General features: G+C 40.3%; 1 protein-coding gene across 2 annotated transcripts in view; it reads right to left on the bottom strand.

The window, feature by feature from the left end:
* Positions 1 to 18,094, bottom strand: part of LOC100248877 (protein GLUTELIN PRECURSOR ACCUMULATION 3) — an 89,306-nt gene that overhangs the window by 53,079 nt on the left and 18,133 nt on the right. For both annotated transcript variants that reach the window (XM_019224530.2, XM_002267781.4), the window contains exons 3-7: positions 14,785 to 14,923; positions 14,655 to 14,683; positions 14,404 to 14,500; positions 14,259 to 14,314; positions 12,388 to 12,495 (exon numbers count right to left, since the gene is read on the bottom strand). In XM_019224530.2, the coding sequence (XP_019080075.1) occupies positions 12,388 to 12,495; positions 14,259 to 14,314; positions 14,404 to 14,500; positions 14,655 to 14,683; positions 14,785 to 14,923 (429 nt within the window). The remainder of the gene's footprint in view (positions 1 to 12,387; positions 12,496 to 14,258; positions 14,315 to 14,403; positions 14,501 to 14,654; positions 14,684 to 14,784; positions 14,924 to 18,094) is intronic.

The raw sequence follows: 18,094 nt of genomic DNA, 5'->3' as shown, positions 1-18,094 counted from the left end.
GAAACAGGAAGGTGTGAAGTTTCCTCTGATTATTAAAATAATTGAACAAGCAAACAGAGCAGAAAACATCAATAAAAGCTACCTGTGACAAGGTGCAGTTAGCCCTTCCTTGATATGGAAATCTGACCAAAACTTGCAGATTGAAGCGCCCAAAACCATGAGAAGTTACAATTGAAGTGCCCAGAGATGACTCCAAGGCTGCCTAACTGCTTACAAACTAACCCAGTCCCAATGATTTCACTGTCTCACTCTCTTTCTACAACAATAGACCATATTCCATAGACTTTTATTAATCACTTCATCAAAATACCCAAGCATAAGCCAATGATTCTCCGAGGTAAGCATACTACTGCAACACAGCCAGTCCCTAAAAGATGATAACGTTTCATCCTCTGATCTCTGCTCAAACCATCATCTCTCAGATGCCCAAAATGACCTACAGAATCTGTTGAAAAGCTTTTCATGATTCCCTCAACAAGGAGAGTTTATCAATAATTGGAAATAAGTCATTACCGAAGGAAGGGCTGGCTAATTCCAAAATCTAAAAGTATCAACCAACAGAACCCCAAAGAACTCCTGGCTCACTGATGCCCATTGGGAAGCCAGAACTTTAATGCAATTCACAATTTGCTCCAAAGAAGAATTATTTAATGGGCAGATGAGAAACATTTATTATTGAAAACACCCGTAAAAAATGGGCAGTCCCCAAGTACACAGAAAGTATACAAAAGGTGCTGAAAGGGAAGAATAAAATAAAAAAAATTAACCATGACCACACTACCAGAACAGAAATTAACCTGGACAAACAATCCACTCCCAAGTAAGATCTAAACCAGAGAAAAAGAGTCTAGACAAAAAGGTCCTTTTAACACTTAAAATCTTCTGCTCCTAGCCTTCAAAAGCCCTTCAGTTTCTATCCTACCAGTGGTCCTAAACAAACACAATGGAGCCATCCTTCAAAACTTTTCTTCATTTCCTACCCACAAATAAAAAACATTTTTTGAAAATGCTGAATGTTGTTATGTTTTTTAAATAAATAAAAAAAAAATTCTATCAAAAACAGAAATGATTTTATTAGCATAGAAAAACTGAGAAGGATGAGAAATCCTTCTCTAAATACAAATCAAATCAAGAAAAGTAAAAAATAAAAAAGAGGAAAATAAAAAAGAACCAAAAGACATCAAAACATCTCAACTTTACTATTTTGACACTTTTGAACTATATGTTGAAACCCAATCAAGTTGAATAAGGCTGAGAGGAATGCCCTTGAAAGTCGATGCCCAAAATGATGAACAAAAATAGACTAGATTCCATAACATTTCGGTTATCCTCCACTTGTCCTCAAAGATCCTTGCATTTTTTTCCCGTCATATTATTCAAATCAGAGTAACACAATCGATTTGTTATAGGACTTTGCCCCTATTTGTGCTCCCCTAACCCACTAAAAGAAATGGTCAACATGTCACATACACTTCTAGGAGGAACCCAAAACAGGTTGGTCAGTCTAAAAAGCTTATGTCATAACTCCATAATCATCGAATAGTGTATAAATAGGTGATCTATCGATTCTCCACTACCCATACATAGGGTGTAAAAATCTGGACTAAGGGCCTTGAAAGATCTTACTTTTTTCTTTTTTTTATTGGAAACGACACAAAGATTTATTGATAGATAAAAATAAGTACAAAAGAAGGATGAGGAATCCTCCCGCCAAAGAAAGCTAAACTATAGAAAAATACACTGAAAAACAAACAAACACTTGAAAGATCTTCTTACTTGAAACACATCATTGGTATTAACCTTCTTGTTAGCCGCTAACCAAGCAAACGTTGACCTTTGATGGGCTTTTGATTTCCAAATGAAATTAGTAGGAGAGAAGGGAATTGAAGTTGATTGCTTTGATAAGGCTAAGAAAAAATATTTTATTGAAATTAAGTAGGAAGATGAAGAAGACAAAGCTCTCACATCTGGGCATGATGGTGATAGGTTAACACTACTGAGAATGGACACGAGTCTTTCATTATCCTCTATCTCTAAATCAATGAGATATCACCGAAAGTTGAAATTCCAAGAAACAAGGGGAGAGAGTCCAATGATAGATGAAGTACGAAAATTGCAAACTGATGAAACTCTATAAAGACCCAGAAATTGCAAAGCTAAAGGCTGAATCCCCTTTCACAAATCTTCCCAAAAATGGATTATGGTCCCATTTCCCATCAAAAATCGGGTATGATTAGAGAAATCAAGGAAAACCTGAGATATGGCGTTCCAAGGGCAACGATGCAACCACCTAACAAAAATGTTTGTGTCCTAACCGTTTGAATGCATTCCATAGATGCTCAAGATAACCTTGTGCCAAAGAGCAATGCATTCCCTAGGAAGTCGCCATAGCCACTTCCCTAAAAGGGCCTTATTTCTCAAAGAAATGCTCCCAGACCCCAACTCTCCTTCCTTAGGCTTGCACACTTGGATCCAGCTGATGAGATGATCTCCCTTAGCCGTCACCTCCCCCCACCCAAACCCTAACCAAAGAAATCTCTATGCATTTTCTCAATCTTTGCTGCCACTAAGGAAGAATCTTGTACAACAAGAGGAAATAGATAGGGATGTGAGATAAGCAAAACTAAATTAAAGTTATTCTTCCACCTAAAGACAAAAAAGGTTTTTTTCCATCCATCCAATATCTTTGAAATTTTGTCTATGACTAAGTCCCAAAAGACTCGAGCCTTAGGATTCCCCCCTAGTGGAAGACGTAAATAGGTTAAAGGCCAATTGGAAATTTTACGTTCTAACATAGAAGCCAACCTAGCAACCTAATCTTGACTCATGAATTCCTAATAGAGTGTTATTGTCTAGATTGATCTTAAGACCTAAAATGTGGCCAAAAATCAACAAAATGATCTTAAGATTTTGAAACTCTTCAGCTCTAGCATTAGAAAAGAAAATAGTGTCGTCTGCAAATTGCAAATGAGACACCCTAGTTCTACTTCTCCCCACTAGAAAGCCTTCTAAAATACCACAATCCTCTACTCCTACCAGTATTCTACTTAAAACATCTATTGCAATGGTGAAAAGCAAAGGAAAAAGAGGATCTGCTTACCTTAAGATTTTGGTTGCTTTAAACCATCCCTTGGCATTTCCATTCACAAAAACTGTGAAACTTGTTGAGGATAAACATCCCCTTATCCATGATCTCCATCTAGTACTAAAACCCTTTCTATCAAGAGTATGGACTAAAAAACCCCAATCCACATGGTCATAGGCCTTTTGAAAACCAACACTTTCCTCCCCTAATCTTCTCTTCTCATCCACCATTTCAATGGCTATTAGAACTATGTCTAGGATTTGTCTCCCCTCCACAAAAGCACCTTGGGCAACATGGATAGTTTCATGAAGGATTCTTTGGATGCGACCTGAAAGAACTTTAGCTAAGATCTTATGCAAGCTAGTGACCAAGTTGATAGGCTAGAAGTACGATATTTTGACGGTTTAACTCTTTTTCAGCATTAGATCTATAAAGGTTGCATCGGTACTTTGGTTAATTACCCCACTATTATGGAACTCCATAAACACCTTTAAAATATCCTCTTTTATCACATCCCAACACTCTTGAAACATTGCTATGGAAAAACCATCTAACCCCAAGGCATTTTCCTTATCTAACTGAAATATAGCCTTACAAACTTCCTCTTTGGTAAAAGGATGGTCCAACCAATTTGCACCCTCTTCTGAAATAAGAGACCAATCTAGATCTTCTAGCCTCCATGAATCTCCAAGGGGGCTAGCATATAATTTTTCGGAAAATCCCACTATCTCTTCAAAAATACTTTCCAAATTGTCTAAACTAGCCTCATCCTCATTCTCTAGAGATTTAATGAACTTCATGTTTCTCCTTCCATCAGACACCCTATGGAAAAAATTTGAATTACAATCCCCTTCTTTTACCTATCTTACCCTAGCCTTTTGCCTTCAATAAACCTCTTCCTTCAACAACAAATCCTTTAAATCTCCTTTCTTTCAAGCCCTGAGAACTAGAAGCTCTAAAGACAAATTACCTTCTTGCTTACAAACATCAATGTTGGCCATATCTCTAAGAATAATCTTTTTCCTCTCCTTTATGTCTCCAAAAGCATCCATGTTCCACTCTTTCAACTTTGATTTGACATATCGTACTCATTTCATGAATTTATGGCATTCCCACCCTTCGCCCTGAAACTCTTTCCACCATAAGCAAAAACTATCCCTAAAGTTTGGGGGAAGCAACCACATGTTTTCAAACCTAAAAGGAGCTAAGCCCCATTTGAATGGGTTGGTATCCAACACAATTGGGCAATGGTCAGAAGTGAACCTAGGTAATGCTTCTTGGAGACTTTATGGAAAGTTTTGCAATCAATCATTTGAAAATATGAATCTATCCAGCCTCTTACAGATAGGGGATTCTTGTAAATTGGACTAAGTAAACAAAGCATTTCTAAGTGGGGGATCAACTCACTTTCTTTGATAAAGGCATCGAAATCTCTCATGCAAGGGGTTAATCTTAAACCGCCCATTTTCTTTGAAATCTCTTATGCTCAATGTTGTTTTATCTCATGACATTTAATAGAACTAGGTATACAAACCCTATATAGACCCAAACATTTGAAAAGGAAATACAAATGCATGTCCATGCGCATTTATCTATTTATATAAATGAATTGCATTTTCTTGATGGAAAGTTGAATTTTTTATATTCAAGTTGTAATAAAATAAAATGTTTATATGTGTTTTGTTAGATAAAAGAAATAAAAATAAATAAACATATTTTTATCTATAAATAAACACACACGTGGGTGCGCGCACGCACTACATGTTTTTGGTCTTACAACCCTTCATTCCCAAAAAATAAATAAACATACACGTGTACGTGTGCGTGTGCGTGTGCGTGTGCGCGTGCGGGAGCTACATGCAGTTGGTCTCTGTTGAAATAATGCCAAAGTTAGGACTTTAATTTAGGAATAAAAAAGGAGAGATCATTTAGGATATTTCCTTATGATTTAGTTTCCTAATTTTAGGAGAGAATTAAGCTAGATTGATTGTTTCTTATTCAGTCATTTGTGTATATATATGTGTATGGTGTGTACCGATTCATGATCAATAAAGGAGTTCAGAAATTCTTCATGGTATCAGAGCCAGTTTTCTGAAACCCTAATCCCTTCTGGCCACCTCTTATTCAGGCCATCACTCATTCCGGCCAAATCTTTCTGGCCATATCTCAATCCGATCATCTCTCTCTCTCTCTCTCTCATTCCGGCCATCAGTCCCTGTTCTCAGAGCCAAGGGAGAAAACACTTTCCAGTCAGTCGAATAGTCGTCAGAAAACACTCACCGCCGGCAACTTTTCCGGCGAACTTTTCCGGCAAACTTTCCGGCGAACTTTCCGGCGACGGTTTTTTTCTACACCGCAAGGAGCGCCTGGAGGAGATCTCCAATTTGTCCCAAAGCATCGGAACCAGAAACCCATCCACGCGCCGCCCACGCGCGTTTTTCCGGCCGGCGACTGCATCTCACGCGCCGGCGCGTGAGGGCGCGTGAGCCACTTTCCGGCAACGCGCTTCCTCCTCCAGGCTCGCCTGACGCCGACCAGCCACCCTTCCTACCTGTTTGTGCAATCCGAGCCCTGCACGTGCCTCTTTTGGGGTTCTTTTGCTTCCGCGGGCCCTCTGATCAGATTTTCCGGCGTCCTTCGGCTATTTTTTCTCAACTCCAGTCCCTGCACGTGCCTTGAAAAGTGTTCTTCTACCTTTCCGGTCCATGACAAAATACGGAAAGGCATCATCACAAGTATCCAGCGTCACGTCACCAGAATCAGGGGGCAGATCTGAAATTCCAAACCTTGGTGGCAATGATTCCTCTCCTATTCTCATCACAGGACACAAATTAAATGGCCATAACTATTTACAGTGGTCACAATCTGTGTTGCTGTTCATTTGCGGTAAAGGAAAGGATGAGTACCTCACTGGAGAAGCAGTCATGCCAGAAACTACAGAACCGGGTTTCAGGAAGTGGAAGATTGAAAACAGCATGATCATGTCATGGCTTATCAATTCCATGAACAATGACATAGGCGAAAATTTCTTGCTGTTTGGGACTGCAAAGGACATATGGGATGCAGCCAAAGAAACTTACTCAAGTTCTGAAAATACTTCAGAACTGTTTCAGGTTGAATCAGCTCTACATGACTTCCGCCAAGGAGAGCAGTCAGTTACTCAGTATTACAACACACTCACAAGGTATTGGCAGCAACTTGACTTATTTGAGACTCACTCATGGAAATGTTCGGATGATGCAGCAACATACAGGCAAATTGTGGAACAAAAGAGACTGTTCAAGTTCTTCCTAGGACTAAACAGGGAATTGGATGATGTTAGAGGCCGAATCATGGGCATTAAACCCCTGCCAAGTCTCAGGGAGGCTTTTTCAGAGGTTAGACGTGAAGAAAGTAGAAAGAAAGTGATGATGGGATCAAAAGAGCAACCTGCCCCAACATTGGATGCCTCTGCCCTTGCGGCTCGGTCATTTAATAGTAGTGGTGGAGATCGTCAGAAACGGGATAGGCCTTGGTGTGATTATTGTAAGAAACCAGGCCATTATAAGGAGACTTGCTGGAAGCTTCATGGCAAACCTGCTGATTGGAAACCAAAGCCACGGTTTGACAGAGATGGCAGAGCACACGTGGCTGCCAACTCTGAGAGCACCTCTGTTCCCGAGCCGAGTCCATTCAACAAAGAGCAGATGGAGATACTACAGAAATTATTAAGCCAAGTTGGCAGTGGCAGTACTACCGGTGTAGCCTTCACTGCTAATCGAGGAGGAATGAGGCCGTGGATAGTAGACACAGGTGCTTCTGATCACATGACAGGAGATGCTGCCATTCTTCAAAATTACAAGCCAAGTAATGGTCATTCATCCGTCCATATTGCTGATGGTTCAAAGTCAAAAATTGCCGGGACAGGTTCTATAAAACTTACTAAAGACTTATATCTTGACTCTGTCCTCCATGTTCCAAACTTGGATTGCAATCTTTTGTCCATTAGCAAATTGGCTCATGATCTCCAATGTGTTACTAAATTCTATCCAAACTTGTGTGTTTTTCAGGACTTGAAATCGGGGAAGATGATTGGCAGTGCTGAACTGTGTTCCGGGCTCTACCTCCTTTCATGTGGCCAATTCTCCAACCAAGTCTCTCAAGCAAGTTGCGTACAGTCTCAGAGTATGTCAGAGTCTTTCAATTCTGTGTCAAATTCTAAGGTCAATAAAGATAGTGAGATTATAATGTTACACTATCGCCTTGGTCATCCTAGCTTTGTTTACCTTGCAAAATTGTTTCCCAAATTATTTATCAATAAAAATCCAGCATCTTATCACTGTGAAATTTGTCAGTTTGCAAAGCATACTCGAACAGTATATCCTCAAATCCCATACAAACCTTCGACTGTTTTCTCTCTAGTACATAGTGATGTGTGGGGTCCCTCCCGGATAAAAAATATTTCTGGCACTCGATGGTTTGTGACATTCGTTGATGATCATACTCGGGTAACATGGGTTTTCCTTATGAAAGAAAAGTCAGAGGTCGGGCACATTTTTCAAACCTTCAATCGTATGGTTCAAAATCAATTCAATTCCAAAATACAAGTCCTCAAGTCAGATAATGCAAAGGAATACTTTACTAGTAGTCTCAGTACTTATCTTCAAAATCATGGCATTATCCACATAAGTTCTTGCGTTGACACCCCACAACAAAATGGGGTGGCCGAACGCAAGAATAGACATCTCTTGGAGGTTGCCCGGTGCCTTATGTTTTCCTCTAATGTTCCAAACTATTTCTGGGGGGAAGCTATTCTCACAGCTACCTATTTGATTAACCGTATGCCATCCAGAGTGCTTACCTTTCAATCCCCACGTCAACTTTTCTTAAAACAGTTTCCTCACACCCATGCCGCCTCTTCTGATTTACCACTCAAAGTATTTGGTTGTACGGCATTCGTTCATGTGTATCCTCAAAATCGTAGCAAATTTGCTCCTCGAGCAAATAAGTGCATTTTTCTAGGGTATTCTCCAACCCAAAAAGGGTACAAATGCTATTCTCCAACCAACAAAAGATTTTACACCACCATGGACGTCTCTTTCTTTGAACATGTCTTCTTCTATCCCAAATCTCATGTTCAGGGGGAGAGCATGAATGAACATCAAGTTTGGGAGTCTTTTCTTGATGGTGTACCTTCTTTTCACTCAGAGTCACCAAATCCTTCCCAATTCGCGCCCACTGAGTTGTCCACACCCATGCCGCCATCAGTTCAGCCAGCCCAGCACACAAATGTTCCTTCTCCCGTGACCATCCAGTCTCCCATGCCTATTCAACCTATAGCCCCACAACTTGCTAATGAGAACTTACAAGTTTACATCAGGAGGAGGAAAAGACAGGAATTAGAGCACGGATCACAGTCAACATGTGGCCAATATATTGACTCCAATTCAAGTCTTCCTGAAGAGAACATAGGTGAGGATAGGGCTGGAGAGGTGTTAATTCCCAGCATTGATGATTCTACTTTGCCAATTGCATTGAGGAAGGGTGTTAGGAGATGTACAGATCATCCAATTGGGAATTATGTTACGTATGAAGGGTTATCACCATCTTACAGAGCATTTGCTACTTCTCTTGATGATACTCAGGTTCCCAACACAATACAAGAGGCATTAAAAATTTCAGAATGGAAGAAGGCAGTACAAGATGAGATTGATGCACTTGAGAAGAATGGGACGTGGACTATCACAGATTTGCCGGTTGGGAAGAGGCCTGTGGGGTGCAAGTGGATTTTCACCATAAAATACAAAGCAGATGGATCAGTCGAAAGATTCAAGGCTCGTTTGGTAGCTAGAGGGTTTACACAATCCTATGGGATAGACTATCAGGAGACTTTTGCTCCTGTTGCAAAACTGAACACTATCAGGATCCTTCTCTCATTGGCTGTCAATCAAGATTGGTGCTTGCAACAACTGGACATAAAAAATGCGTTTCTAAATGGGGACCTAGAAGAGGAAGTCTACATGGAAATACCACCTGGTTTCGAAGAAAGTATGGCAAAGAATCAGGTTTGCAAACTCCAAAAATCATTGTACGGCCTTAAACAATCTCCTCGAGCCTGGTTTGATAGATTCACAAAAGCAGTCCTGAAGCTGGGCTACAAACAAGGTCAGGCTGATCATACTCTATTTGTCAAGAAATCTCATGCCGGGAAATTGGCCATATTGATAGTCTATGTCGATGATATTATTCTATCTGGAAATGATATGGGGGAGTTACAGAATTTGAAGAAGTATTTGTCAGAAGAGTTTGAAGTTAAAGACCTTGGAAATTTGAAATATTTCCTTGGTATGGAAGTGGCTAGATCAAGGAAAGGAATCGTAGTCTCTCAAAGAAAATACATACTCGATCTTCTTAAGGAGACCGGTATGCTTGGATGCAAACCAATTGATACTCCTATGGATAGTCAGAAGAAACTTGGTATCGAGAAAGAAAGTACACCGGTAGACAGGGGGAGATATCAGCGGCTTGTCGGGCGCTTGATTTATCTCTCACACACTCGGCCAGATATTGGCTTTGCAATGAGTGCTGTAAGTCAATTCATGCACAGCCCCACTGAGGAACACATGGAAGCAGTCTACAGGATTCTTAGATATTTAAAAATGACACCAGGGAAAGGCCTATTCTTCAGAAAGACAGAGAACCGTGACACTGAAGTATACTCAGATGCGGATTGGGCAGGAAACATCATTGACAGGCGGTCCACTTCCGGATATTGTTCTTTTGTCTGGGGAAATCTTGTTACCTGGAGGAGTAAGAAGCAATCAGTTGTAGCCAGAAGTAGTGCAGAAGCTGAGTACAGAGCTCTTGCACAGGGAATCTGTGAAGGGATTTGGATAAAAAGGGTTCTTAGTGAACTGGGACAAACGAGTTCATCTCCAATTCTGATGATGTGTGATAATCAGGCAGCTATAAGCATAGCAAAGAACCCCGTGCATCATGACAGGACCAAGCATGTTGAGATTGACAGACACTTTATCACAGAGAAGGTGACTAGTGAGACGGTCAAATTAAACTATGTTCCTACCAAGCACCAAACCGCAGACATCCTCACCAAAGCTTTACCTAGGCCTAACTTCGAAGACTTAACTTGCAAGCTGGGATTATATGATATATATTCTCCAGCTTGAGGGGGAGTGTTGAAATAATGCCAAAGTTAGGACTTTAATTTAGGAATAAAAAAGGAGAGATCATTTAGGATATTTCCTTATGATTTAGTTTCCTAATTTTAGGAGAGAATTAAGCTAGATTGATTGTTTCTTATTCAGTCATTTGTGTATATATATGTGTATGGTGTGTACCGATTCATGATCAATAAAGGAGTTCAGAAATTCTTCAGTCTCAAAGCCCTTCATTTCCATAACCCAATCCTTACCACCTAAGCCAAGCCTTAGGGACAAAAAGAAATAATTACTATGAAATATAAATTTTTTATAGGCCAATATAGATTCTATTAGACAAAACCAGGATCATCTAAAGAACAAAGGGAACAGCCAAAAAGAAAGGTCTATGGGGGATCAAAATACAAGCCTTAGGTCACTCCCCATCTATCAATAGAATCTAAAAGGAAAACTCCCCTTCTCCATGTGATCCTATAATCAAACGAACAATCTAAGAAATATAGGGCAATGTTAAGAGAAAATGGTTGTTAGGAAAAAGGTTCTTGGAAACAAAATCAAGTAATGGTTTTTGTAAGGACCTTGTGATGTATGACAACCTAGAATGGTTGTCTACAATCAAATAGGCGGGGTAGGATTTCACATTTTTAGGATGTAAGGAGAGGAAACGTGGTCAAAGGTTGTAGCAATGGAGGAAAAAAGAAATTAAAAAAAAAAAAACTAGAGAAAGAGAGAAATGATAGAAACGAAGAGATAAAACCAAAGAATTTCACCATAAGTTCTAGGGATCTCACCTAGAAGAAATGGATAATGGATTTTTATCATCACAAGCAAAGTTGCATAAAGACCAATTCAATTCACCATTTGTCTTGGTTTACATCAATAGCCTTATTTATAGGATTTAGGAAACTCAAGACCTATTAAGACTCCATTTAACCTACTAGGATTCTAAGACCACTATATCTCTTGACTAATAAAACTTAAACAAAACCATTAACCTAATTTTATAAATTCTGTTATGATTTGAACTAATTTCTCCTAAATTTGACTTCACATCGTCTTTTCTTCATTTCATGATTAAACTTTAAAGAGACATCCTCATCACCTTAATTTTTATAAATTTTGGCAGACCATTCCCCTTTATGCATCTTGGTTCATTTGGAGGAAGTATAATATAAGTACCTTTCACAAGTTAGAGATTTCAGTATTGAAAGTTAAAGATTTAATCCAACAAGAATTTCAGTATGTAGATTTTCTTCTCTACCAAAGGTCATATACAACATGTGTTGTCCTTGGAGCTAAATCTTGGTTGTTGTTGGCTTTTCTGTCTTTCCTTTCTTTTTTTTCTTTTGGTCAGAATCTCCACGCTCATGCACTAAGGTTGTCCCCCTTGACATCTTTAATTCATTTCCTTGCTTATAAGAAAAAGCATTTCCTACTAAAACTCAAACCTAAAAATATACCTTTGATTAGACCAAGTTCTTAGAGCATTAGAAAGTTTACTCAAAAGAATTAAAATTTAAAGAGGGAAAAATCTACACAGATTCTTTTGGCCTAAAACATAAAAAGGCCCAAATGCTCAAGCTCAAAAGGGAATTCAAGGAAGACTTTATTACCACATTCCAGTAAAATAAAGAATGGAGCTCTAATGCAGAAGAGAGAGCAGTTTACTGTAAAACGAACCACGTTGCACAGTTCTATGTCATCCATTGATATCGTCTAAAGGCATGTATGGAACATGTGCAAGAGTACAAATTTCGATTATAATCTTGAACCAGTAAGACAAAGAATAGGTAATATAGGCACATCTTATGGACTTAGTGATCAGTTAAACAACTCAAATTCAAAATGACAAATTGTAAAAAGCCAAAAAACATGCATCCCCCTTCCATTAGAGTTCTCTTTCACCAATTCTATTTCTAATAAATTAATCTTATTCAACGGCAGGTCAAAACAAAGGAGCAAAGTTGTACTTGCTTAGTAAAACCAGGTATTATTTGCTGCAAACATAACAATGCACCCATTTAAAATTACACACAGATCAACAGCAATCTTCAAACAAACACAGCGAGTGGAACAGACATCAAAGACTATTGAAAGAAATTATGAAACCCAAACATTTCAAAAGAACAGGAAAAACAACGTTACCTCTTCCACCATAGACAAGCATTCGTTTCTCAACCATTGTAGCTGTATGGCCACATCTAGGTGGAGGCAATGATCCAGAAACCGACAGCTCCATCCATTCAAGTGATACTGTTTAGAAAAGCAAACTGCCTTTAAGAAAACAAATATAATAAAATTATCATAAACATGATATCATGCTCATAGTATAAATAATAAAAGGTAAATTACACTCACCTCCATTTTTAGTATCCAAAAAAAAAAACTGGGACCTGCCCTCTTGATTCTAAAATTACACTGCCCCTTCCCTATCAGACTTATAGCCTGTATGGCTCTAACATTAAAATCAAAATTACTTGTATAACCCTAATTTATTTGAACAATTGGAAAGAATATTAACACATTTAGAATGAAGAAATTGTCTCATCTGTGTCACACAGACCGAATCTTCAACCCAGCACCTGTGCAAACCCCACACAACGAACCCAAACCACAACACCTCAAAACCAACCCCTCTCCCCCCTCTTTACACACAAGCACCCAATTGCAAGCCATAACCTCAACAAGATATAAACTTCACCAAAGTCTGCCAGACTTCTGATCTGAGCATCAGAGTCTCTTGCTCTCTTTCATAATTTCACCGTCAAATGATTGCAGATGAGGTTGAAGGTCTATGATATTTCTGTTGTCTGGCAGATAAAAGTTGGGAAAAGAAAAAAAAATAAAAAAAGTTTTTAAGTTTTAAGTCTTATATTATATTCCAATGATGTGAGAAAAGAAATTTAAAACCTTCACTTAAGTGTAATTTCACCATTTGCCTTAATAATGTTCAACAATTCAATTCCTTCTATTCTCCTCTGCTTGTTCATCAACCAAACAAAGGGTTAAAGAAAAGGAATTGGTCATGAGACTGGGAAATAAAAATAACTTCATTTCATAATTTCCTTGACTATTTAGAAATATTATGCCTTCAAATAAGAAGTTGAATTGAATTGCTAAAAGAAAGATCAGATTGCTTCTCTCCAATGATATATATATATCCTCAGTATCAGTTATATAATCCTGACACAATTGGCACAAAAATTAGAGAGATCAAGTGTGCCAAAATGATCTAGATTGTATGAGGTTACCGCTTTAGCATCTAGCAAATGATTCAGAACTGCTAAAATTTTGGAAGACGTATGCAAATCATTCGTCAACCATAGATTAAGATAATTTTTTATTCAGTTGATCTATTAACTCGGACCCAATAAATGATTGGCCTTGCTCCTTTTTACAGATGTTTAGATGGCTAACTGTGACACTGAAATTCTGGATGCTGGGCAACTTGAGAGCACTCATAATAACTACAATGGTAACTTAGAATTTCAGGAGTCCAGTTGATAACATTGTCGAAGAGTTGACTTATCACCAACAAAATTCTACTTGGTGAAGCCATGTAAGTATCAAAACAGTATCTCAGACCACCATTTAATAGGTCCTTTAGTTGATCAAATTTACAAATGAAGAAGACAATTGAGATTTGAGGAGTTTAGCCTTCATTTCCATTTTTAAAAAGAATTGCAGATTTAAAATTATCTGATTTTTTTTCCATGGTGAAGTCTTGAGATCAAAATATGGCATTCAAAGTTGGAATTATGATTCCAACGTTGACTGACTTAAAAATAATGATAAAGCAGTTCTTTTAAAAATATCAAGCCATAATATCATCAATTCCAGTCAAAAGTCAGTAATGGCATCCTAACAGGGGCAAACCTGTTACTGACAACCATAGCAATTCAAGAAGAATGTAATTCCAGAATTAAGACGGAGTTCCTTGCATTTTTCAAATACCTCAAAGAAAAAAAAAAAAAAGAAAGAAAAGAAACACCAAATCTACAGAGAAAAGAAGTTACTTGTGTCCAAGACAAAAACATCTGACAACCATTTTTTACCATCCCAGCCTCCATACCTGCATTAAATAAGTTAGCTTTAGAATGCAAGTTAGGAAAAAAAAATTAAATCAGTTGGTTGATCATGGATGCAATTATTAACACTCACATAACAATTTTCCGGTTTCCAATAGCTGAAGCAGCTGCAAAATCCCTTGGTGAAGGCAAGTCACCAAAACTGGTCAGCTCTGACCATTGCCATATATCTGGAAGAATATAAATTCAATTAGCCCTTAACAAGACATGGAGCCCATAGTTAAATAAATACGAAAGGCTATAGTTAAATAAAACCTGCTCATCTCCAAATTTAAGGCAACATATAATCCTTATGCATTTTTTAAAATGTTAAAAATGTCTTACCAGTATCTAGGACCCAAAAGTCACCCAACCTGAGATCCAGCTTCATTGTCAATATCAAATGTAAAATTTTGTTGATTAATAAAAGCACAAATTGTTAAGACGAAAGCATGTATTTTAGAAATCCACAAACCTTTTGCCACCAGAACGCCCACCAAAGACAAACATATGACAATCAATTGCAATAGCAATGTGAAATGCTCGTGGGCTGGGACCCACTTGCCCAACAGACCCATTCCCAGTGCACTCTGGTTGGAACCACAACTTATTCTCTGAAACATTCAAAAAGCCCAACAGAAATTGAATTAATACAAGATTTAGGCAAGAGGAAGGATAAGCTATCTTTTCAAGCTAAACATAAGGAGGGTAAGAGATCAAACTTACAATAGGGCATCAAAGAAAAAAGACACTCTCAAATCTCTAACTAAAGCCCTACCTGAACCCAAAAATCTCTTCTCACAGAAAACAAACAGCTAAAGGAGAAGAAAATCCTCAACCTATAGCTTAGAGGCTCCTGGTTTGGCCAAGCAATTTGCAGTCTAGATTTCTGATCTAGGCTTGGCAGCAAAGCAACACCCACCCTTTAAGAGGTCAACAATTTTTCAAATCCAAAAAGCCAATTTCCACAACCTCCTGTTTCCCTAAGAAACCCACAAGAGAACAATAGTGAAATTGAAACTTACTAATACCCCATTAGGATGTCTCAACCAAATCTTCCAATAAAGCAAGGTGTCAGCCCCTTAGCCACTTGATTCAGATCCGGGTGGAATGTCGGCAGACAGGCGCCGAATGTGAGATATCTGAAGAAGGTGGGATGTCGACCGGACAGAATGGCGGTTGTGAGACATCCGGATAAGGGATTCCCCGTCCGGGTGGAATGAGGGATTCCCGTCCGGGTGGAATGAGGGAGAATTTCCGTCCTGGTGAAATGAGCGATGCCACGTGTCGCAAGGGGCCGGATCCACAGTGGGTGGTTGTGCAAGCAGTTGAGGGCAGTTCTGGCCAGTTGCATGATCACCTAGTTGGCTCCAAGATTTGAATTGAGGGAATTCAAATGTGTAACTGCAGATGAGTCATTTAAATAGGGCTCCTGCAGCCTTGAAACAGGGGGTGAGAGTTGGGGAAAGGGTTCCTTCTCATATGCCTTGGGTAAGTGCATTGTACTCTGGTTCAAAAAGCAATTTTGTCTTGTAAGCATGATTAATACAAGTTGGGAAAGGATTTTCCTGTAACCTCGTGTGTCCCTGTTGCTTTGATTTTTGTATTCTACTCTGTTCTTCTAAACGTTGGGAAGGGAAGGTTAGCTAAGGACGGGTCCTTAGCACCGCGCACTCGTAAGAAAAATTTAAGGTGATTTTCGAGGGTGTGACAGTTGGTATCAGAGCAAGCACCAGAGATGGCTGGTGGTAGTGCAATGGAAGCCTTATGGGAGAGGATGACTCAAATAGAAGAGGCACTGGGAGAATGGCCACGTGAGGAAGGCACAATGGCTTCGTGGGCAGAGCACACCAGGGGAGAAGTCCAAGCTCAGAGGAGTATATTGGAGTCCCATGACAATTTCTTTGAGGAGAAATTGGCTAAGTTCAAAACCGAGATGTAGTCCCGGATTGATGACTTCAAGGAGACCCTGCAGTCCTATGGAGAGGACATCGCCATCCTTAAGAAAGCGGTGTTGCAGGGATCTGCCTCAGGCCCGGAAGCCCCTTCCAAAGTTTGAGTCCCAAAGCCCAAAGGCTTCAATGGCAACAGAAACGCGAAAGAGCTGGAGAACTTCTTGTGGGACATCGAGCAGTTCTTTAAGGCTGCTCATGTTCCTGATGGCGAGAAGGTTTCCATCACCAGTATGTATCTGACTGGTGATGCCAAACTATGGTGGCGAACCAGGGTGGAAGACGATGCAGAGTCGGGAAGGCCCCAGATCACCACTTGGGAGACTCTCAAAAAGGAATTGAAGGATCAATTCCTTCCCACCAACACTGCGTGGATGGCTCGAGAGGCACTAAAAAGGCTCAGACACACCGGATCCGTGAGAGAATACGTCAAGGAGTTCAGTTCCTTGATGCTGGACATAAAGAACATATCAGAGGAGGACAAGCTCTTTAACTTCATGTCGGGTTTACAAGGATGGGCTCAGACGGAACGTCGGAGACAAGGAGTTCGTGATCTCCCTGCTGCCATTGCTGCAGCAGACTGCCTGGTGGACTACAAGATGGGTGGTGCCATCTCCACCACGCAGAGACCCAAGTCAGATGGGGGCAAGAGGGCAAAGGCTGAGGGCAAAGCTCCTAAGAAGCCTGGGTGGAAGAAACAAGGCAAGAGCCCTGCTGCAAGAGGAAAGCCAGTGGAGGAGACCACTAAGTTCGTGCAGCAGACCACCCAGATGGCTGGATGTTTCATCTGCAATGGCCCTCATCGAGCCAGAGACTGCCCCAAAAGGGAGAAACTCTCAGCCCTTGTGACTGCAGACGACAAGGGAGACTCTGACTCGGAGACCGCTCCAAGAGTCAACCCACTGCAACTTCTGAATGTGATCAATGGTGAGACCCCAGTCTAGAAGTCTCTGATGCATGTCCATGCAGTGGTGAATGGTGTGCCAGTGAAGGCCTTAGTGGACAGTGGTGTCACTCACAATTTCGTGGCCACCAGAGAAGCAACCAGGTTGGGACTTAAATTGGAGGAGGACACCAATCGGATCAAGGCAGTCAACAGCAAAGCCCAAAAGATCCAAGGGGTAGTCAAGAACGTCCCTATGCAGATCGGTGACTGGAAGGGTACGTGTAGTTTACTTTATGTACCTTTGGATGATTTTGATTTGATCCTTGGTGTAGACTTCCTCTTAAGGGCCAAGGTGGCCTTGATTCCACATCTTGGTGGATTGGTGGTGCTAGAAGAGAAGTAGCCTTGCTTCGTGAAGGCCTTGAGGACGAAAGATGGTGGTAAGGGACAACCTGAGATGCTGTCTGCTATTCAATTGAAGAAAGGATTGAAGAAGGGCCAGGAGACCTATGTTGCAGCCCTGATCGAGATCAAAGAGGGACAGTCTATGGAAGTCCCTGACTCGGTGGTCAAGATCCTTAAAGAGTTCAAAGATGTGATGCCTGCAGAACTCCCCAAGGAGTTGCCACCCTGGCGACCCATTGACCACAAAATCGAGCTGTTACCTGGAACAAAGGCCCCGGCTCAAGCCCCTTACCGGATGCCTCCTGTAGAGTTGCTGGATTTACGGAAGCAACTGAAGGAGTTGCTGGATGCAGGTCTGATCCAGCCCTCCAGAGCCCCATATGGTGCACCAGTGCTGTTCCAAAAGAAGCAGGATGGCTCACTCCGCATGTGTGTGGACTATAGAGCCCTCAACAAGGTGACCATCAAGAACAAGTACCCGATCCCCTTGGCTGCTGAGCTATTTGACAGATTGTCAAAAGCTTCTTACTTCACCAAGCTGG

Source organism: Vitis vinifera, chromosome 13, assembly GCF_030704535.1.
Source record: "Vitis vinifera cultivar Pinot Noir 40024 chromosome 13, ASM3070453v1".
NCBI lineage: Eukaryota > Viridiplantae > Streptophyta > Magnoliopsida > Vitales > Vitaceae > Vitis > Vitis vinifera.
The sequence above is the reverse complement of the archived record's forward strand: the minus strand, read 5'-3'. Positions and strand labels throughout refer to the sequence as shown.